General features: G+C 45.2%; 1 protein-coding gene across 2 annotated transcripts; it reads left to right on the forward strand.

Annotated features, from left to right (window-relative positions):
* The first annotated feature begins 1,703 nt into the window (after nt 1-1,703).
* On the forward strand, nt 1,704-12,414 carry LOC139788021 (protein mono-ADP-ribosyltransferase PARP12-like). 2 transcript variants are annotated; one of them, XM_071727532.1, is made up of 8 exons: nt 1,704-1,974; nt 5,130-5,300; nt 5,764-5,884; nt 6,930-7,020; nt 8,999-9,074; nt 9,815-9,945; nt 11,514-11,665; nt 12,083-12,414. In XM_071727532.1, exons 2-8 carry the CDS (start codon nt 5,241-5,243, stop codon nt 12,361-12,363), a joined length of 912 nt encoding a protein of 303 aa, XP_071583633.1. In that variant the 5' UTR covers nt 1,704-1,974; nt 5,130-5,240; the 3' UTR covers nt 12,364-12,414. The 2 variants fall into 2 exon arrangements, with proteins under 2 accessions (XP_071583633.1, XP_071583643.1); XM_071727542.1 differs by having other exon boundaries at nt 1,963-2,345.
* Nucleotides 12,415-22,680: the final 10,266 nt, after the last annotated feature.

Below are 22,680 nucleotides of genomic sequence, written 5' to 3' on the forward strand. Positions count from 1 at the left end.
ACAGTGTGCCCAGGCTCTAGCATCAATACTCATGCATCAGACCTTGCAGGGGCCTGAAATTACAGCAGAGCTGCTGATTGTCTGAAGAGAAGCACACAGAAAGGGTGAAATGTCATTTATTTAGTCCAGGTTCTCTGAAGAGAAAAAGGGACCATGAATTGTAATTTCTGAGGGGAAAATAAGTAATCCTACCTCCTGGCCCATGGTTTCTTTATACATGATAAATCATTTGACATATGCAGGGAAACCACACTTGAGTGCCTCTGCTGACTGTGCAGGAAGATGATCTTGGAGGGCTATATATAGGATGTCTGCTCCAAGACCTGTCAGATACTGGAAGTGAAAAGAGATATAGTACCAGAGTTACATTGACAGCTTGAAATCAGAGGTTCAGCAGCTCCACAGATGACATTGCAATTAAAAGCAATAAAAATAATAATAAAAAAAAATGATGTTCAGAAAGCATCAGTTTACATTGAACCCAATTTTCCAGTTTGTGGCGAGTTATTTGTTTTTAGAGTAGATGGTATGCTGCCCTCAGCAAAGTTACATAAACATATTCTACCAAGCCAGAATGCTTCTCCTACAGCAGATATCTCATGCCTACTGAAGCTCTTGGCTTCAGTTCAGAAGAGTATTTTACTAGAGAATTCACAGATGCAAAAATCAACCTGCAGGACCTAATCCTACAAATCTCGTCAGCCAAAGGGTAGCATAGAAGTTGTGCAACCGTGGAGCTGAAAGGCAGACATTATATGGGAGGTCAAAAGCCAGTCAGTGAAGGCCAGATAGGGAAGAAGCAAAGTTCACCTTCATAATTAGTGCTTTTTTGGTTTAGGTGGGTTTTTTTTTTTGGTTTTTGTTTGTTTGTTTTTTACTACTATGTCTATAAAATGCACTTAATCATGCAGACTTTCCAGAACTAAAATACAGATTTCTGTGTTTCAGCCACTGCTGATCTGGTCTGACTAGATCATCAGGAATCAAAAATGTTATGGGCAATTCAACTGAATGTAGTTTGTGTAACAAAAAGAAGTACTAAAAAAATGTTTACACCTGAACAAGTTTATGTAATTAATGCTACTTGACCTCTCATTAAGCTTTAGAGCCTCAGAGCTCTGTTGGGAAATGTTGTCAGCCTTTTAGACTGCAAGGCTGGAGGTCAGACTGGAAAGCTGCTAACCCTGCTCTGATTTTCATGGGGAAGAACATAGCAGAGGCTCAGACTTCTGTATAAAGGAATGCAAATTGTGACTGTGCCTGCCTTGCTGGACTCCATGCTTGGTTGGCACTGGTTTGGGTTGCTCCATGCAGCTCCTACAGTGCCATAACCACCACGGAGAGCATGTTGAGAGATGCACCTACTTTCTGCATTGAGATTTGGGGTTTGCTTTTCAAGGCAACGCCAGAATTTTGGCTTTTAAAGAACGATGTTCAGCAGAAGCTGCTCCCAGCAGGAATATTGAAAGGAGAAGGTCCTAAATATGCCCAGCCACTGGAAGGCTGGAAGGAGCTGGCTCAAAGGAAGTGCTGGTGTGCGATGACAGGAACCAAGCAGCGGGGACAAACTACGCTGGCTCGTAGGGATGTTGATTTTACTGGTGAATCTGCCAAAAACATCAGCTGTGCCTGGCCCCTCTGCTCATGCCTGGCAGATGCCTGTGTGTGTGGCGCAATAGCCAGAAGGAAATGTTCCTCAGCTCGGTTTCCTCAGGGTCAGTGCCTGCAGCAGAGGCAGCTGTGACGTCCAACTCAGAGAGACTCTGAGAGAGAGGCTCCGAGGTACAACCCCGCAGTTGGGATTTCACGAGGAGCTGGAGCAAGCCACTCATATTTTATTTCCAGAGGTTTTACTGCACCAGGGTGACCTTTCCCATGTGGAGGAAGGGTTCAGAGGGCTCCTCTGACTCACGGACACGTGGCTCATGCCCTCAGCTCCCAGGGGTGGAGGCCCAGCAGCCTGACAGCAGGACTGTGAGTAGGGGAGCAGGGGAGGGAGCGTATGCCAGGCTCTTTCCTGGATTACTGCAGAGATGGGAGGGAGGAACTTGGGCATTTCATGGTTTGTGGGCTTGGCTTGAAGGTCTGCTGGAAGCATACCTGCTTGCAGTTAGTTATACTGTAAGCTGTGTTTGTAGCTTCATTAATTCATCCTTTCTTCCATGCGAGGGAGAAGTGTGCAAGAGGAAAGGTGGAATGAAGTTGCTTTTTATACATAAAATTTCCTCTGTATAAACCTATTCCTGTAGAGGCATAAAAAGCAAATTTCTAGCGTATCTCTCAGTTGCACAAGACCAGATAGAGAAATCCTCCGCAAAAGGGGAAGGACGTTACCTGTCTTGCCAGTAAAATATTTCTGTTTGCTTTTATAAGTGTTTCACCTCTGTTTCTTTCTAGCTGGGTTTAGTTGGTGAGTGGCAAATCCCTGCAAGGGGCAGAAACACTGGCAAGTGAAAGTGAAAGTAGAGAAGAACTGGGCATTTTGGAAAGTTGATGGGGTTTGGGGGGGGTGGGAGCCCCAGGTCTCTGCAGGGGAACCAGCAGGGGTTAGCATCCATCTAGGAGTGAGGAGAAGGGAGAATGGAGGGGGGTGGTGCAAGGGAAAAAAGCTACTTGGGAACATCATCCCAATCCACTTCCCTGCTTTCCTCTCCTTTTCCCCTCTGCTCCCTCAAATCCTACACTTTGAATCTACAACCTTCAAATTCTTCTGCTATGGCAGCAGCAGCAGCACACTGCTGTGCAGAGGGGAGGAAAGGGACAGCCGCATCCAAAAAACCCCATCTCCACCTGGAAGTGATGGATCTCATAAATCTACTCCAGTAAGGTTTGAGATAAAATTGATTGGGAGCATTTTTCTAGGAACAGGCCTGGCTGGTGTTACTGCATACCAAGCAGCCATGGTCTAAAGACAGTGCTGAACAGATTAAGTCTGCAAAAGAGACTTGGGTCCTTCCTTGCTCTTTGTTCTGGTGGTCCAGGGGCTGCCAAGCCTTTATGGACCTTTGTACTGTAACCAGCTCTATGAGGGAGCACCCCGTCTTGTGATTTCCCCTGATTAGACTACTCTAAATACCTGCCTTCACTTCCAAATCATAAATGGCATCAGAGCCAGATAAATTATTATCTCTGATTTCTCTGTGAATACTGTGTCCAGATTCCTTGGGCAGCTCTGCGTGGCTCAGCCAAAGACCTTTGCAAACTCCACAGCTGCAGGTGGGCAGCTCTTAGCTGTATGTGCTCCATGACAGAGTAATTTTGTGATGAGATACATAGAAAAACGTTGGCTGGGTCCTGTTAGAGGAGAGTTTGATATGACTCAGCTGTCCGTGAGGTTTGGATTGGACCCCTTGTTTTCTAAGCTTCTTCTCAGAGGAATCTGGGTACAGCTGGATCCAGCCTTAGCCTCTGATTATAAAGAAAAGTTTGAACCCTGGGTTCTGTCACAGGGACAATTTATTGCAGCTCAAGCTGGGTGCCTCCCAAGAGGGTCCCCACCTGTATTTTACCTGTGCCTTTTAAGGTTTCACAGCCTGGCCTCGTGGCATGCATGTGATTTGATATAAAATTAAGGTACATTGTCTCCTGAAGTTAAAGTCTACCTGGGCTTTAGCTATCCTAACCTGATCCCTGGCTGCTTGGAGAACTTCTTTGTAGTTCTCTCAAGTTACCTGTCCTTGCTTCCACTCTCTGAAGACATTCTTTTCATAAGAGTGTTCAGGAGCTCCTTGTTCATCCATTCAGGTCTCTTGGCATTCTTGTCTGTCTTTGTCTTTCTTGGGATGCATTGCTCTTGGGCTTGGAGGAGCCAATTTGAATATTGACCATCTTCCTTGGGCTCCTCTACTGTCCAGGATTTTATTCCATGATACCCTTCCAAGAAGATCTCCAACGAGGTTAAAATCTGCTCTACTGAAGTCTGGGGTAGTGAGCTTGCTGCACACCCTCCTTGTTGCCCTAAGGATCCTGAATTCCACCATTTCGTGGCCCCTTCAGCAAAGGCTGCCCTTAAGCTTATTTTTTTCCACCAGTCAGTCCTTCTTGGTGAGAACAAGGTCCAACATAACACCTTTTCTAGTTGGCTCCTCTACCTCTTGGAGAAGGAAGATATCTACTGGAAACATAATACAGCAGAAAGGAGATAATCTAGGAAGTTCCTGGAGTGTGTGGGAAATAACGATGTCCCCAAGTTGCCATGAAGGCCAATGGCATCCTGGCTAGTACCAAATATAGTGTGGCCAGCAGGAATAGTGACCATCCTCCTGTACTCAGCACTGGTGAGGCCACACCTCAAGTACTGTCTTCATTTTTGGGGCCCCACTACAAGGACATTGAGGTTCTGGAGTAGGTACAAAGAAGGGCAATAAAGAGGATGAAGGGTCAGGAGAACAAGTCTGCTGAGGGAACTGGAGTTGTTTAATCTGGAGAAAAGGAGGCTGAAGGGACACCTTATCATTCTCTACAACTACCTGAAAGGAGATTGTAGCAAGGTGGGGGTTGTTCTCTTCTCCCTAGTAACAAGCAATATGACAAGAGGAAATGGCCTCAAAGTTGTTCCAGGGGAGGTTTAGGTTGATATTAAGAAAAAGTCCTTCACTGAAATGGTTGTCAGGCTCTGGAACAGGCTGTCCAAGGAAGTGGTGTAGTCACCATCTCTGGAGGTATTTGAAAGTCTTGCAGATGGGGTGCTTAGGGACATGTTTCAATGGTGGTCTTGAGAGTGACAGGTCTGTGGTTGGATTTGATGATCTTAAAGGTCTTTTCAAACCTAAATGACATGGCACATCCCCTGGTCTCTTCTCATAGAGGCCATCCCTGAAGCCCTTGCCACCAGCATCTGGACAAGCTGTATATGTGTGTATATGTATATATATATATAATATATATTTGAGAAAAACAGCAATCTTGGTCCAAGCTACAGAGGTCAGGGTGATTTCTGTGATACTTATCATGCCCCATAAACATACAAACATCAGATCCTCGATTCAGGGTCAAGCCTGCACTTCTTATCTGCAAGTGTCTCATTTTCTGAGAAGCGATTAGACTTCTGACCAGATCAGGGATATCACATATTATGTCAGCTTTGGAAAAGACTTACACTTTAATCTGGATTTCTCTTCTGATGTTAGGGTCAAGCAAGCAGCCTTGCAGCAACTGGTCAGCCTCCAGCAGTTGGTGAGCTCTTCTGCATCCGTGGTGCCTTCTGACTGTGGTGACTTCTGCATCTGTCTGCTCCCGAAATGGAGTATGCCTGGTACTGGCTCGATGATTCTGGGCAGTGGATTGAGTATGGGAAAGAGGTGAGACCCGTCTGCTGTTGATGCTGAGAGCTCTTGTTAAGCCACCTTTGGAGAGTTATTTAGGGCACGTTGTTCTGTAGCTGGTCTCTTTCACACACACTGCTGATCTGATGCCCTGGTGGATTTCTCTTATTAATTGTCCCTCAAAGCAGTCCTGCTACCCTGTGAGAGCTTTCAAAGGACTGGCTTTGAAAGCGAGTGCATTTTCCAGTGATGATGGATGTCTTTAGGCTGAAGCTGACCACACAGGCTGTGAAGGCTGCTTTGTTGCTGTTGTCACAAGCAGCTGTTCTCTGTGGGGTACCCCTGCATTGCTGAAGAACAAAATGCTTGAAGCTGTAGAGACTTTGTTCAGAAGGGCATCCTGTGCTAGGGGCCTGGGGAAGCATTGGCATTTCCCCACAGTGTCACCTAAAACAAAGATTGGTTTCTAACAGGTATAATTTCCTTGTTCTTTCTATAGCACCCAGAACACTGCTGTGCCACGGTGACATCTGCAGATCTGGAGGAGCTGTTTCTAGCTGACCAGAAAGGCTTTGTGCTATTCACGGCTGGGTCTCAGAAGTATAAATTAAACCTTAAAGGTGAAGTATCTACTTGTTTTATATTTATTAATGTAGTAGTAGTGTAGTTGGCTCTAAGTTAGCCTCCTTCGTGCAGAGTTGTCAACTTATGTCTGGCTTTATTTGAACAAGTCTTTTTTTTTTCCTCCTGTAAGTTTTTCTCCAGGCAGAACTTGAGCAGTATGTACATTTCTCTGCACTTTTGGGATGCCCCACTTGAGCTTCTGGACTTGTGCTTCCACAGCCAAAAAAAGCATCTCTGACAGTATTGTATATTCAGAATAAGAGCTGAGAGTAGGCACTTCATGGTACCTGGCTTATGCATTTGAGTCTATACAGCCGAAGAGGAGAAAGGAAAAAAATAAGCACTGAAATGTCAAATGGTGATGAAGTGAGGCCATGGTAGACATTTTGCAAACTACTAATGGGGAGGCAAAGGACACAGTTAAGGGCTGCTTGCATGAAGAGAGAATGGGAAAATGAGAAATGCTTTTCTGCTTCTAATTTATCTACCCATCTTTAAATGCCTGTTAGCTTTCCAAACTTTAAATCTGTTTCCTGGCATGAATTAAGAGAGTGGTGTTTAAAGGAGGAAACAATGGATAATTAGCCATGTCACACAGCATGCACTCTGTGATATTGTTTCAGGACCAAGAGGAGAGGACAGACTTTCCTCATAGCAACACATAACAACCCTGCCCTGCCAGGAAAGCTAGATTTATGGCTTCCATCATATTGAAAACTCTTCCCTGCTGTAGGCCTGACGTCAGATATGGGTTTTTTTGTGGCTGACAGCCTGAATGTGAATGCATGTGAGGGTGCAGTTGGTGGTTGGTTGCCTTTGAGCTTCACAACCTATGCTAGCAGGTGGTTGACCTTCCCGATCTCTAACAAGAAGAAGTACATGTGGGAATGGTTTTGAAGTATGGAATTGGGTGGGTGTGGTAGATAGAATTGCCTCCATGAGGTGTTCAGGGCTACCTCCCTTTTAAAATTTTTTCTAAACACATCAGAGTGTGTCCCTGGACAATAAATTATCTGATTATTGAGTTATTCTGTTTTTCAGATATGGTCCAAACAAATCTGACTTATGAAACTCAAAGAAAAGTTGCCCGACTGCCAAAATTTCTGTCCTGTCAAGGTGGGCAAGACAAAAGGTAATCTACATTCCTTATTTAATAATGTTGCTATATGACAGCACCTTTCTGCTAAGAAGTTCCTCCTACCTGCACAGAATTAAATTTTAGATTGCTTAAATTTATTTTTAGATACCCTTTGCTTAACGACAAATTTTAGAGGATTTGTAAATTATGCAAGACTTCTGTCAAGTGTGCTGGAAGGTTGTTGGGTGGCAGTCTCTGGCAGCCATGAGAGATTCCTGGAGTAGATTTATTCTCTCTGTGAGAGCAAGGCCACATAGGGCTGACAAAACCATGCCAGGAATTTTTATTCCTTGATTTATGTCCCAACAATACTAAATAAACCGTGCACCGTGTAGGAGCAAGGGACTGCCAGTCCCAAGAACTGTGGATCAAATAGATTCCATCCCCTGGAAAGCTGAGGATAAAATACAGCACAGAAGCAAATGCCTCTAAATAAAGTGAACTCATGCACTTATTTGGGATCCCCTATTTTACTGCTTTTTTTAAAGGAAGTTCAGTTTTACAGAATTTGAGCATGTCTGCTGTAAAAGTTGGTTGTGCCACTGCTTTATTGTAATAAGAACCTTGTCTACTTTAGAAACTCAGCAGCAGACAGTGCACTTGAAGCCAAGGGTTCAGCCTACGGGTCAGTTCATCCAAGGGTGGGTTGTTTCAAAAAGAAAAAAAACTGTAGCTCCTGAGTGGATACTAATGGTGCTGGTACCTGGGTTAATACACAGGTGCCAGGAGGGCCTTGAAGCTGTTGAGCACTGACAGGGGCATTAGTGCCTCCCACAGCCTCCTGGCAGGCTTGGTCCTGGGGATGGTAGGGCCAGGCCACCCATCTGGCCATCAATTTAAGGATGAGTAGCTGTCACTGGTTAACCCTGTCCTGGCAATTAAACCGAGTGACAGATGCTCTCTATTAATCTCTCTCTCCTCCCTGATGAAGAAAGGAGAGAGAATAAGGGAGAGAGACTTGTGGGTTGGAAACTAAACTACACAGCTTTAATAAAATATTAGGAAAAATCACTAAATATATACAAATACACAGGAAAATTGATACCATGTTCCTTCCCTCCTTTTCCCCCAATAACTCTCACGTCACCACTGAGGCTGCAGGGCAGCCCTGGGAAAGTCCAGGCTGGACTCCTGGAGTCAGGAGCAGTCGGGAGCTGGAGACAGGAACACACAGATTCAGGCTGGCATGGATCAGGACCTCAGGCAGAGGAATGGATTGAATCCTCCCAGGATGCCAAAGCAAAGCAGGGGACAGGCAAAGAAAGGGAGGCAGGAAGGGCAGGAAGCTGGCTTGACCCTTGTGATCCCTCAAGCTTATACTGAGTATGACGTGTATGGGATGGAATACTCAATTCTGGCATCTATCTTGTCCGTTCCTCCCCAAAGGAGGGCTGCAGGTGGGACCTCTTTATTCCTTCTGGAGGGCAAAATGTTCCTCAGAGCTGAGCAGTGTCCTTGGCTCTGCACACCAATCTCTAGCAGTAACTATAAACATCGAGTGTTATCAGTCCTAGAAGCAGACACTGACTGAGAAACTTGCTGTTAATTTCAGCAAGTGCAACTACTTACATGAGACTTAGCTGAAAGCAAAAGTACAAGACAGAAAATCACCTTTATCCTGGCCCAAACCAGGACAGTAGCCAAATGGAAAGAGAGGGCTTATGCTCCAATTTCCTAGAGTTTCAAGCAGCACACATAGAGGGTTAGCTGGGAACAGCTGTATAAACCACCTGCCTCGGAGCATGTTATTTCTCACTCAAGTTGCCCTACCAGTGTCTTGACCTACCAAGGGATGCCTTAGTGTGTGGAAATCTAAGCTGGAGAAAAGGGGTAATGGTTATGCGGAAAGTAAAACAACAATAAAAATCCAGGGGTACCAGAAGGCTGCCAGAGGGCCAGCACCTGGGGTCTCTGGAAGAGAGATTTGGTTAGAAGTATCATGGACTGACTTGCTCCTCTTTCTTTCCTGCAGCCAAAACTTGATTCTTACATGTTCTGTCTTTCCTCCACAATGGGACCAATCTGCACTGCCTGATATTGGGTTCAAGGTACATACATCTTTCCAGCTCTCCAGTGGGTGAGGTGAACTGTGTCCTGTTAAAGATTTTTCTGAGAAGATGATCCAAGGCACTTGAGATGTTCCTGGCTTTTAAACGTGTCTTACATGATAAGCAACTATGAGGTGAAACAAGATTGCGAGTTTCACATTCAGAAACTCCCTTAGACTCCCTACATATACCTCACAGAATAAGAAAGGTCATTCTGGCCATTCCTGGTCTGACCTGTCCTTTGCATGCTCCCATGGCACCTAATAATCTGAAAAAAACCTGTATGAATTGCATCTTAAGGGGCTGTTGTAGTATTTCCTCCATTGATTAGAGGCAAAATGTTATTCACCATGGTAAAAGTAGGCTTAGCCCTAGGAGCTAGGAGGATCTAGGGTGTCAGGTTAAGGGGAGATTTATACTTACTCTTCTTCAGCCTGAACACTTTCATGCATTTCATCTTTAGTTCACTCTGAAGTAAAAATAACCTAGATGTGGAGGTGTGTCCACTGAAGGAAGCTCACATGGGATTTCATTCATTTCCCTCAGTCCATGCTTACCCTTTCATATAGGGAGTGAGGGTGAAGGTAAGGAGGGGATGGTTAACTGGAGAGACAGGAGAAGCTTGTGATTTTAATGGCAGGGCTTTTTCTCTGATGTGAGGAGGTTGACGGGTCCTCTGGAAGGACTAAGACTTGTTACTGTCAGTAATACCTTATTTTTGGTGGTTTTAAAATTTTCAGTTAGTACAGCTCAGCCCCGCTTCTTGTGAATATGAAAAAATTAAGAGGCTGTTTGAGAAGACGATGAAAGATTACTGCATCCTGCAGCTGCAGAGGATCCAGAACCCAACACTTTGGCAAGTTTTTCAGTGGTTTGTATCTATTTTTTTTCATTCTCCTTATGATAGCAGAAGACTGTTTAGGTATCTCCTGATCTGTTGTCCTCAACAGCCTGCATTAGGAGTTGCCAAATCCAGCAGAGGTGAGTCTGCCACGTATGTGTGTGCCTGGGCCCACCTGGAAGTGAGGTTCAGCACATGTTCCTGGCAGGCACATGTGCACAGACACACAAATGCACACAAAAAGGTATGAATATGCACACAGCATATGACACTGGCCCCTGGGATGTGCTGGCATCTCCAGTTACTTCTTGCACAGACACACACAAACATGCACGTAGGTCTCTAAAGACTTCATGGTGCCTTCAGTGGTTGACCTGGGCCTACTGATCCTTCTGGTAAGCCAGCTCAGACTTTCTGGTCTCTCCAGCATCTGGTTCAGATTTATGACTTTTTCAGTACCTGACTCCTCACCCATTGTCCAGCTTGATATTGGCTCATGGTTGCACCCTGACCTGAACACCCCTGTTTGATGCAGCTGCTTGTGCCATGTTCTCCTGTGATCCCAGGTTCCACTCCAGCTGCTGCACCCTGAACCCCATACATGAACATGGACACAGATTTGGAGAGTTCAGTTAAGAGTTAGAAATGGAGTTGAAGGAGAAGATAGAGCAGCCCGTACTGACCCTGACCAGGCACACTGACTGACCAACCAACTATACACAACCAGCCCTTTTTAGCCCCTTATCAAACTATTTTCCCATGTTTGTCCCTCATTCAGACCATCTTGCTTCTCCCACTTAGAGCTCCTCTGTTAAACATCCCATTTTAATTCCTGCACTAACCCCTCCTGAATGCTCTTTCTCCCTGTCCCATAAGGAATTCCATACTGTTGTATGACTCTTCCATGCATGAGCTGCTCCAGAGTCTTTCTATTGCTCATGATACTGGGTGTTCCCTGGTCTCTGGGGCTGAGGATCCCCCAGGACAGCCCTAGGAAGGGTTGGGACACCACTCTCTTTGGTGGGGTTATTGTTTTTTTCTCAGTTCTCTTTTAATCACATAACAGGTTTTGTGTGCTTCCTGTGAGTGTAGTTCAAAGAGAATGGTCTACTTCACCATGACTGAACTAATCAATACTCAAGTTCATTCTTTTTGGTTCTAGGCCTCTTCCACAAGCGATTTTTTTTTTAAATGGGAATTTTTATGTGAGAAAGATAGAGGTAGAGATTACGCAGTCTTTACTGTGGCTTCATACGGCTCAGTTTTATAACCATATTTATGTATTCAGGATTTATATAACTTGGGAACTGACCAATTCCCAGTCAAGAGATGTTTGTCTCTTTACTCTCTCATGTGGTATGCAGTTGTGGGTGACTCAGTCCATAGTGATGCTGAGAAGTTTTTGTTTTGCTGGAAGGAGCCAGCTGTGCAGCAGGGTACCAACAGAAGTGTAAAGCAAGCTGTAACCCTGCTGAGAGTGGTTTGTGTCACAGTTCCTCCATGACCCAAAAGCAGGAGGAATCAAGTTGGGAAATTGTCCCCATTTGAACCAGGGCAAAATGTAATGATTTTAATTTTTTTTTTTTTTTAATCCCTAGGCAAAAGGAGAAGATGAAGAAGCTCAGTAGGTCAGAATGGGTGGATGAGCGGCTCCTGTTCCATGGGACAAATCCGTCCCACGTGCCTGCCATCTGTGAGCAGAACTTTGACTGGAGGATCTGTGGGACTCATGGGACAATGTATGGACAAGGTACATATGCAGAAGTGTGGGTTCAGGATCCATGGAAGCATGGGCTGCAGGCCTTGGCCAGGCTGATGGAGGGGTGGAAGGTGACTGTCCCTGACACCCACACTCCTGCCATTAGGGCACTCTCGGCCATGTGCACCTGCAGTGCTGCAGGCAGCATCAGCAGCAATCCCATTTCATGAAGGACTAAACCCACCCCTCTTTGGGTCAGGTACCTCCTGTTCAGCAAAGCTCTTGGACTGGGAGGTTGATGGGGAAATGTAGCTACAGTCCATGCTTTAGAATAAGCTAATGTGGAAACACCTCGATGTGCTCAGAGCTACCTGGGGTTGATAAAACCCTGGCTGACCAAGCACTGATAAGACATGTTTGTTCCTTGGTTAATGTACTGTCTCACCTGTGACTTTTTCTGGTCCCTAGGAAGCTACTTTGCCAGAGATGCCAGCTACTCTCACGAGTACTGCTCCTCTCTCAGAGGTCGCTACAGCATGTTTGTAGCTCGTGTTCTTGTTGGAGACTTTGTTCAGGGAAACCCCAAGTACCTTCGCCCTCCAGCCAGACCTGGCAATTCTAACAGACTTTATGACAGCTGTGTGGATCACCTGACAGATCCTTCCATCTTCATCATCTTTGAGAAGCACCAGATTTACCCTGCCTATATCTTGGAGTACAGTGCACAGGCCCGGTGTATGATCCTGTAATGAACGGCAGAATCCCCTTTCAATTGCTACTCAATAAATTACATTCTAGCTAATTTTTTTTTCATGTTTGCTCAATTTTAGTAGGAGTTTTAGAAAGTTTTGTAATGCAGCAGATGAATGTCAATCCCCTATAGGATTTTGGGGCTTAGTTTTTAGTACGGGCTATTCATTTGCCAGCAGAAAGTACTAAACTTTAACCTGCACCCTGTCTCTCGCCTGGGATGGAGGTGTACCTGCCTTCCATGTCCTGCTGCCCTGACACCTGCTGCTGCTGAAAGCTGCACTGCTGAGTATGCAGTTAACTTGATCCACTGGGATAGTCACTTAATGATGGATTCCTGCCTGTGGTGGTGCTAGTGTTCCAAAGGGAGGCTGGGTGGGGAATAGGGAAGGAGGAAAAGTGAAAGTACAAGTCATGAGTCATAACCTGTCTTTCCAGTAAAAGGCAGAAAGCTCCTGCATACTGAAGGTTTTGTATTTAATTCTGACAATGAACTTGGCTCTGTTTCCTGGATGTGTTGCTGACGGCTCTTCTCACCTTCTTCCAGGTCAAGTCTGCCCTTCCCCGTGAAATCCTGTCTTGCTCTGTTCCCACTGGGTTTAGGTCAAGAGAAACAGGGATATCAGAGCTGCTGAAGGTAGATCCCCACATTGCTGTGCTGTGCCATTAGCTGCAAGGAAGTCCACGGAGAGCTGAATGAGGATGGGTGGCAGTGCCCCACCAGAGCTGCAGAGCCTGTGCTTGCAGCAGGGAGCGGTGAGGAAAAGGGGCTCTGTGAGGGGTGTCTGCTGGCACAGCCACCCTGCTCCTCACCCTGCACACTGAGGTTGGTGGTGGCTGTTTTGAGCTGTTGTGCTGCTGCCTGGCACTTCTCCTGCTGATCGAGTTGTTGCCCAGTGGTGTGTGCTCCGACTGGGAGGGATATGTGAAAGCTTGGATGATGGACATGAGTACTTGAAACTTGGTGGGTATGTTTTAAAACAGTCCTTGGGTATAAGGTGTTGAGATTCAGCAAAGGAGTCAAAAGCAGTTCAGTTGTGTATGCCATGAGTGGGAAGAGCCAGGAGTAGGGATATGTGTAGGATCTTGTCAGCTTTCCTAAAGCCTGATATCTTCAGGCACAATCAGTGCTCTTAGAAAATGCCAGGAAGGCAAGTGACAGCAATGAGTCCCTAAGCTTCCATATTTAGTGCACTTTCATGTCCCACCTCCCTTGCAGGAGCCTAGACATTGTTCTTTTGTGAATTACTGACCCAATCTTGTCAGCCATGGATGAGCAGGGGGCTTTCCATGTAGTTAGGAAGTGCAAGTCACTTAGTTTGACTTTTTCCTAAATAATAGACAATATTTTGTAATAAAAAAAATAAGAAAGAGGAAAGCAAATGGCAGCAAGTTGTCTGCCACACACCCTTCTCAATAAGAAAACAGTCTACAACAGTTGTTTGCTTTCCTTGGCTATCAATACCACTGCACTGGAAAACTGCAGTGATTTTGCAGAGCTGTTTGCCCAGGATTCATCAGTTGTCACAGGGTTGCATCCTGTGCTTCACATAAACATGACCCTGAGCAATATTTGCAGAAACAGGAAGTTGTAACTGTTTCAAACTGGGTTTTTTCGTAAATAGGTAGGATTAGAGTGGATATTTTCCAATAATTAAAAACTGTTTCTGGCTGCAGGGGGGGTGCACACATCCTCCAGCAATTAGGTGCTGGTATGATATTGAGAAAGTGAGGCAGGGGGCTGGTGCATGCTGTGAGGGATTGATGAGGTGCAGCTCATCTTGGCTTTGTAGGTGTTGAAGTATCAAATTTGAAGCAGAAATGCTCCCTGAGGAGCCCACACTCAGGCTCTCTGCAATTCTCAGATTGTGTCACTGCCCAAAAGCAGCATCCCACTTCCAGGTATGTGTTGCTGCTGATTTCCCAGTCCCAGTCCCAGTGACTGTACAGGGGTGTGAGGAGCAGATGCAGAACATTTGTCAACTTGGAACCTGACTTAGCCAAAATACCCACAAAACCCAAGCCCAAAATATGGTGTTCAGCAAGAAGAGTTCCCAGATCTGCTCACGCCAACACCAATAAAGAAAGGGGAGGGGCTGCAGGATAGGTTTTGACTAGCATAAGATGGTATTGAACTTCTAGCCCAGGCAGGGATTTGGGCTGAGGCACCAAGAGCAGAAACCATTAGTAAAAAATGAAAAGCAAATTAATCTGAGAATACTTCTTCCTGGGAGTTTGGTCTGGTTTTTAAAATTTGCTAAAACTTCTTCCAGACCTGAACCTGGGTGCCTCAGGCTGCAAACAGAAAGCATCCTCAGCACCGTTTTTAGAGGAGAAATGTTTAGAGGAGTAACACCTGCAATTGTTGGGATGCAAGGGGGGGCTACAGGAAAGCTGGGAGGGACTCTTTAGCAGGGCTTGTAGTGAGAGGAAAAGGGGTAATGGCTTTAAACTGGAAAAGAGGAGATTTAGGTTAGATATTGGAAGGAAATTCTTTATAGTGTGAGGGTGGTGAGACACTGGAACAGGTTGTTTAGGGAATTTGTGGAAGCTCCAGGTGCCTCCATGGTTGATGAAGCTCCTTCTGCTCAAGGGTAGGGAGGAAGGCTGAACTCAGCAGGAGACGATCAGTTGGCATCTTGGCTTATGACTTCTCCACCTTTCAAATATGGTTCCTCTCAGGAAGGTGCTGTGGGAGCACTCCATCTGCACCACAATTTGAAGGTTTTTTTTTGGACTGTGGCTGCTGCAGGAGACTGGAAAGAGAGAAGGCTCTTCTGGGAGGCCAGCTGCCTCCACAAGAGTTCCCAGATGTGAAGTTGTTAGTGATGCTTTCCATGTAATGCATTTCAAATTGATTTTCTTGTCGTACTCTTCAGACTTCACAGTGTCCCTGATTTTAACACTGTTGGTTACACCTTTATGCACCTGCTCTAGTTTATGCTTTCTACTAAATAACACCTCAACATGTTTTCGGGATTTCTTTACATTAACTGGTTCCAAATTTTACTTTTCTGCACTTTAAAGAACCCTTTTTAACAATTTTGACAGAATTTATTACAGTATGATTAAATCATAGCAACCTGATGGAACATGCTGAATGATATATTATTTTCCAAAACCTTTCAGTTCCTAAAAATCAACCTGGGCCCCAGAACCTGCCACCACCACTGTATGGGTGCCAGGTGAAAAAACCCACAAATATTGCTCTTGACATGATACACTCAGCAATTGCCTTATTTAACAAGACTTTTACTGGATTGATGAAATAACAATCCTGAATCAATATGCAGCTGTGGTAATGATAGGGGGCTGAGGGTTTGAGGAAGGGCAGGGGTCCTCAGCTAGGGGCTGCAGGAAACAGGTCTGTAGTAAGCAGACTTCCATTGCTCAGGGAACAACATTTTCTAATTGTTCCTGTTGTTTTCCAGTCCTGTTTCTTTTGATGAAGCCTATTGTCTGACATGTTGAGTCCTAGATGCTTATTTCCCAAAGTAACTCACACTGCCTTCCCAAGTTTACTTTTACATCTAGCTTACAAAGAGGAGCAGTAGGGAAGGCTGACCTGGTTCTCATCCATCTGTTCTTAATAAGCTTAGATTTTCCTTCCAGATGCTTTACTGCAATGTCAGAGGACCCATTAATTGGTGTGCCAGTGCTCAACCTGTAAATACTTGGGAAGTGTCTGCACATGATATCCTCATCACTGGAGGAAGCTATGCCTTTACCCATTCCCAAAGAGAAGCTTTATTTCACTCTGTGTTCCCTGAAACATTTTTCTGATGCTTAATCTTCAGCTTTGGGGGTTTTTTTGTTTTGTTTTGTTTTTCCAAAATGGTTTTCGCTTTACTGAGTCCAAAGGAGATGTTAGAAGTCACATTGGTCTCTGCTGTCTTTAACACCTTGCACGCTCTTTCACGCTTGCTTCTTTCAGACTCTTTCGCACTGCATTTTGCAGAGAGCCCCAACATATTCCAGTCTGCTTTCGTTTTGAAAGATCCTATAGGTTTAGGATTTTTTTAACCTGTATACTTTGCAGTATCCATTTGAAGCTGTGATCTGTTCTTCTGTCCTGAAGACCAGCTGACCTTCTTTTCTGCCTCTCAGCTCAAGCAACTTCTTCGAAGAGTCTTCTCCACATACTTTTTCCTCTTGGATCCTCATACAATCTGATGTCATATTAGTGACTGAACAACCTCTCCCTTCCCAGAACTTATTTGGCTGAAAGTCCTCACATCCATCATAATGTCTTAAAAAGAGTCTCCCTTTTTTGGATTTTTTTTGACTGAGCAACTCAAATTCCTTACTAACAGAAGGGTCTCTTTGCATTTCTCTAGAGTAGTCTGAGATGTGCTTAGTGTCCTTTCATGAAACTGTAGGCTACTAACTAAACTTAAACTTTGTGACAGCACTATAAAAAATACATTTTTCCCAGCAGGACCTCCTCCAGCTCCTGCTATTTCTGTAGAGTATGAGTAACTCCCTGATGTGTCCCCCTCACCAGCTTAATTCTTTTGCTTCCTAGATCAAGGTTTTGATTTGTTTTCTTCCCCCCTCTCAACTTCTACTTTCTAGTTCTACTTACTCCTAGTAGCATGTGGTGTTTAGGTAGTTTCCTGAATCTGAAACATAACCACCAGAACTCAGAAGTAGAGCAAAAGCTTCACTACGTAGCAGCTGGGAAGGCCATTTGCAGGACTCCTCTCTGTGTAAACACTGTCGGCTCAGATAAAAATTAACAGAATCTTCTAACAGCTCTGTGAGTTCATGAAGATTGCAAAAGCTGTTGCTCATCACGAGAAACAGCTCATTGCAGTGGGCAGCACAAAGAACAGGGACTTGGAAGCCAGGTGATCTATCCCCACATCTGCTCAGGTTTTGTTGGGGCAAAGCCCTAAAGCATTGACATTTACAGGTGAAACATCAGTAACAATCAAAGAATACCATGGCTACCTAACCAGGGGCAGGTGTCTGTTCTGTGCATATGCCACATGCTGGCACACTCAGAGGGGAGAAAATCACAGGCAACAACAACAAAACCCCACCAAAAAACAAAACAACCCCCCCCCCCCAAAAAAAAAACCTAAAAAAAAAGGAAAAATGAAAACCTTTTAGGACTTGTTCTCTTCCCTGGGGATTTGAAAAAGAGACAATTTCCTGGGCTGTGAACAGTAGGGGTTTCCTTTTCAAGACTACTGTTAAGCAACCTGCCAAAAGCTGATTCCTTTTCCCTTTAGCCTTTTCCCTCCCTTTCCCTCATTTTCCTGTTCCTTTTCCTTTCCCTCATTTTCCTGTTCCTTTTCCTTTCCCTCATTTTCCTTTTCCTTTTGTCCTTTTCCATTTCTCCTTTTTCCTTTTTTTCTTTTCCTTTTTCCCTCTCCCTTTTCCTCTCCCTTTTCCTCTCCCTTTTCCTCTCCCTTTTCCTCTCCCCTTTCCTCTCCCCTTTCCTCTCCCCTTTCCTCTCCCTTTTCCTCTCCCTTTTCCTCTCCCTTTTCCTCTCCCTTTTCCTCTCCCTTTTGCTCTCCCTTTTCCTCTCCCTTTCCCTCTCCCTTTCCCTCTCCCTTTCCCTCTCCCTTTCCCTTTTTTTTTTACCCTTTCCCTTATTTCCCTGTATGATCTTTACACAGATCTCATAAAGAACATTAAAAGCCAGTTACCCATAGCAGACACCATCACTGCCTTAATTTCTGTAGCCTTCAACCTAATCTACAGCCCTGGTGACATCTGTCGGGTGGAGAAGGTGTTCCAGGCAGATTAGGAAGGTCCTCTGAAATTTCCAATTCTTTCAGAGAAATAGGAAATAACCTTTAAAGGTACAATACTTGCTTGTTTATAATTTATTTAATGCACTTGATGTGCTGCTGACTCCATAGTGCAACTTCTTGCCTGACTATGCTTCAGTGTAGCCCCACATCCAGCAGAAGTCTCTATCCTAAAAGAGGGAATGTACATCTTTAAAAGCACTTGTGAGAAGTTAATTGTGTAAATTGAAGAACTTGAGGAGATGCTATTTGTGTCTGGCATGAAGTGTAGGAAATCTATTCAATTTTCCATTGTTTTGTTTAACTTCGTGATTTAAGAGCTGGAGCTATTGGAGATCTGTACAGTTAAAAGATTAGAAAATGAAGTCATGGTATTCAACACCAAAAAAAAAAAAAAAAAAAAAAAAAGAGTTTTAGGAGGATAGCTTGAGACCAAAATGTAGGACATGGTGCATATGGCACCACAAGCAATGGAAGAATTTTAAAAGAAGAAGCACTAAGGAGAATTTGCTGAGATGTGTAGGAGGAGAGCTGCATGCTGTGATTGTTCTCTATCACCCTAGAATGGCTTCTTGACAGTGGGGCTATTCACTGAGAAAGACATTGAATGTCTGATATTTGTGAGTAAAAAGAATGCGGTGATATTTAAAGATGGAAAAAAAGAAGACCTAAGTCATGTATAGGTACTATTTTAAGTGTGTCCAGTTTTGAGGAGTGGGATTGTGAGAACTTGAATGGCGGTGTGATGGGATCAAGAGAGCAGCCTCTAGGTAGACAAGAGGACCTATGTCTGTGTCATATCACCAGTTCAGGATAGAGCAGCACAGGCAAAATGATCAAAATGATCTCGCTCTGTGAATAACACAAAGAATCACAGAACAGTTTGGGTTGGAAGGGACTTTAAAGGCCACCTAGTTCCAACCCCCTTCCACGGGCAGGGACACCTCCCACTAGACCAGGTTGCTCAAGGCCCCATCCAACCTGGCCTTGAACACTTCCAGGGAGGAGGAGGCAGCCACAACTTCCCTGGGCAACCTGGGCCAGCATCTCGCCACCCTCCCACTACAGAATTTCTTCCTAATGTCTAACCTAAATCTTTAATCTTAAAACTGTCCCCCCTTGTCCTCTCACTACATGCCCTGGTGAAAAGTCCCTCCCAAGCTTTCCTGTAAGCCCCCTTCGGGTTCTGGAAGGCCACTATAGGTTCTCCCTGGAGCCTTCTCCAGGCTGAAAACCCCAACTCTCTCACTCTGTCTTCATAGGAGAGGTTCCTCAACCCTCTGATCGTCTTAGTGGCCCTCCTCTGGACTTGCTCCAACACAGCAATTTGTCATACACCCTTCTGTATAAAAGTGGATGAACAGAGACAGGCCCAAGCATGCTAGTCTGGATCCTGGTACTGGATCCCTGGAAAAGAGGAGGAGGAGCAGCAGGTAGTGATACATCCCTCACTGCCAGTGCTGTGCAGCTCAGGCACTTTCTTAACATTAAACACACACATGTGTTTAATGACCCTGGCTGGATTTCTCATGCACTGTGAATTTGTTCAGTCTTCCTTGAGTTGCTTCAGACTTCCAGCACTCATGTCATGCAGTGACAGTGGGATCTATGGCAGAGCTTTGCTTTCTTGAGTAGCTTCTCTACATCTGCCTGCCCTCAGGGATTTTTTTTTTCAAGATGTGGTTCAGAGAAACCTGAGCATCCAGATGGCAAGAAAAATCTGCCATTGGCCAAACAACAGGTCTGGTGGAGGTGGGAGCCAGCTGAAGTAGAAATTCTGAGTGTTCAGTTTGCACGGGCCATGCCACTAGCTGGCACTGCCCACCCAGCTTTCCAGGTCCTCTGGGAACAGGGCTGTGGTGGCTGTAGAAGGGAAGTCCCTGGATCCACCCCTGCTGTTCCAGTGTTAAACAGTTGTTGGTCTGTGAGCCTTGGGGGGGGGTAGGAGGTTTTGCCAGGCTTCTAAAGTGTGTGATTTCTGGACAGTCTGACCACTTCTGCAATTCCTGGACAATTAAAGTTTCCTGTTCGAGCCCATTGTGTGATTAATGCAATAAATTTACTCCATGTAAATGGAGTGGCTTGATGAGGAGAAGCAGCTCTGCCTGTGAACAATCCACCCAGAGCAGGTAATCAGGGCACCAGGAGGAGCTGTGCTTCAGTACCAACCACTCCTGAAGCAGCTCTAACTCCTTCAGATGCAGCCAATATCTCCTTTAAAGTTATAGTATACTTGGCCTCAGAGCCTTTGTAGTTTCAACCCAGAAGCCTAAGGGTCTACCTCAAGTCTCCCTTGGAGCTTGAAATTGCAGACTCCAGGTAGGACTGATGTTCCCAGCTGTGGTGTAGAGCACATTTGTAGTGTCTGGCCCTGTTTATATTGGTCCAAGGGACTAAACAATCTCCTTTTTAATATGTTCAAAAGCTGTTTCTTGTTTGGAGCCCTTTTGGGTAACTTCATAGAGTGATTTCACAATCTGATGCTAGCCAGGAATATGCACCTTCCAGAAACCAAGAGTTCCTAAAAAAGGGCTGAGTTTCCTTTTCGTTAGTTGAGAGAGCGAGCTTTAGTTGAGAGAGCTTTGATGGCCACTGCAGGCCCTGGTCACAGCCCTAGGATTGCCCCTGTGTGCTGTGCACTGTCAGCAGCCAGGGGCTTGCAGGATGCTGGGTTGTGTGTCACCCAATGTCTTGGCCACTCCACTTGTCATGAGGTGATGTGATTCAGACGTCCAGTCACCCACATCATGCTGTTTGCCATCTCTCCTCTCCTTTGTCATCAGTACTGTGAAAAACAAATCCACTTTCTGGGCCTCTTGTGCTGAGGGGCAGGAAAACCAGATGTGTCCTCTGGCACACAACCTGCCCAGAGTGGGCAGTGGCAGTGGGAACCTGCTGCAGTAGCTGCACTGGCAGGAGGAGGTGGATGCAGAGAATGGAAGAGGCAGAGGATACTGATTTCCATAACTTCTGCTAAGTTAAACAAGAGAAAGCCAATCCATGTGCTGACAAGGAAAAATAGCAAATTATGACCATTTTGAGAGCCATGGTGATGTTCTCCAATCCTGTAAAGAAGGGCTGAGGAGAAGGTGGTGAGTACTACAGCCCGCAGAGGTGGATGGAGCTCTGAGGATCTGCAGCCCTGGCAGAACTTGTCAGTGTGTGCTGTGATGAGGAGGGAGCAGTGGCTGGGAGCAAGTTGGGGCTGAGTCCATCAAAGAGCTTCTGGTAGCAGGTAGGGCAGGGCTGGTATAGGCCTCTGCATGGGGAAACAACTCCAAGTCCTAAGCAATTACCCCTGATAAAAAAAAAAATAAAATTTTGCTTTTCAGTCCCTTTAAGCCAAAACTGTCTTCTGATGGATATTTCCCTTTCTTTTTCTAGTCTTCCAACCATTGTGCTGCCCCTGTAAACTCTACACATACAAAGAAGGCATTTCAGGCTGACCAGAAAGAGCTCCTCAGTTTCATGCAGGACCTTGGCAGCATGAGATCATCTTCAAAGATGAAATATCTGCTTGCTTCATGCAGGTGGGATGTGACTGGTACTTCAATGCAGCATATCCTGAGAGAAGGCTTGTAGGCAGGGTCATGAGGGGGCTGGGAAGCATTTTGTGGATTGTCAGCAGTCAGTGCTACAGCAGCACGAAGGGGAGGGGGATCATCCACTAAGAAGGCTCAAGGCGATGTGCAGACTTTGGTGCAAGGAAGGACACAGCCCCAGTCTAAGAAGAGGGAGTGGGATGGTTTGGGAGCAGAGGGTGGATTTTGGAGTCCCTTTGCATGACTCTATGTGCAGGACTCATGCTATGCCAGGCTTTTTGAACTTTTAGTCAGGAGATGAAAAGAGTTCTCCTTAAAATGTTCCTTTTTATGCTGAGGGAAGTGGGGTTGTTCAATCTGGAGAAAAGGGGCTGAGCGTGAGACCATATCACACTCTATAACTACATGAAAGGAGGAAGTAGTGAGGTGGGGTTTGGTCTCTCTTCTCTAATAACAAGCAATAGAACAAGACAAAATGGTCTCAGGTTGTGCCAGGGGAGGTATTAGGAAAAACTCCCTTCAGTGAAATGGTTGTGTCAGACCTTGAAAAGACTCATTCAGGGAAGTGGTGCAGTCACCATCCCTGGAGGTATTTGAAAGGCTTCTAGATGTGGTGCTTAGGGACACGGTTTAGAGGTGGTTAGTTGTTGGACTCAATGATCTTAAAGATCTTTTCTAACCAAAATGATTTCATGATCCTATAAAACCAGACAACAGTTTGCTCCTTAGCTGTCAGATAGGTCTTCAGGCATATCCACTTGCTGGCTTTATTTAACAAAAGTGATGCAAATACTCTCCCAATGCTGTCTTGATCATCTCGCACATTTCTGTCATTTTTTTCTGATTTTCTTTAATGCTCTCAGGAAATCCAGCTCTGAACAGAGGCTGCCTTTACAGGCAGCTGGGGAATTTGTTGAAAAACTCATTTTAATTTGAAAGTTCTGTGCATGTGGGAAGGGTTTGCTTTCTGCATACATCTGCTGAAAAGCAAATCCCTGAAAACGACCTGCTT

This window comes from Heliangelus exortis, chromosome 1, assembly GCF_036169615.1.
Source record: "Heliangelus exortis chromosome 1, bHelExo1.hap1, whole genome shotgun sequence".
NCBI lineage: Eukaryota > Metazoa > Chordata > Aves > Apodiformes > Trochilidae > Heliangelus > Heliangelus exortis.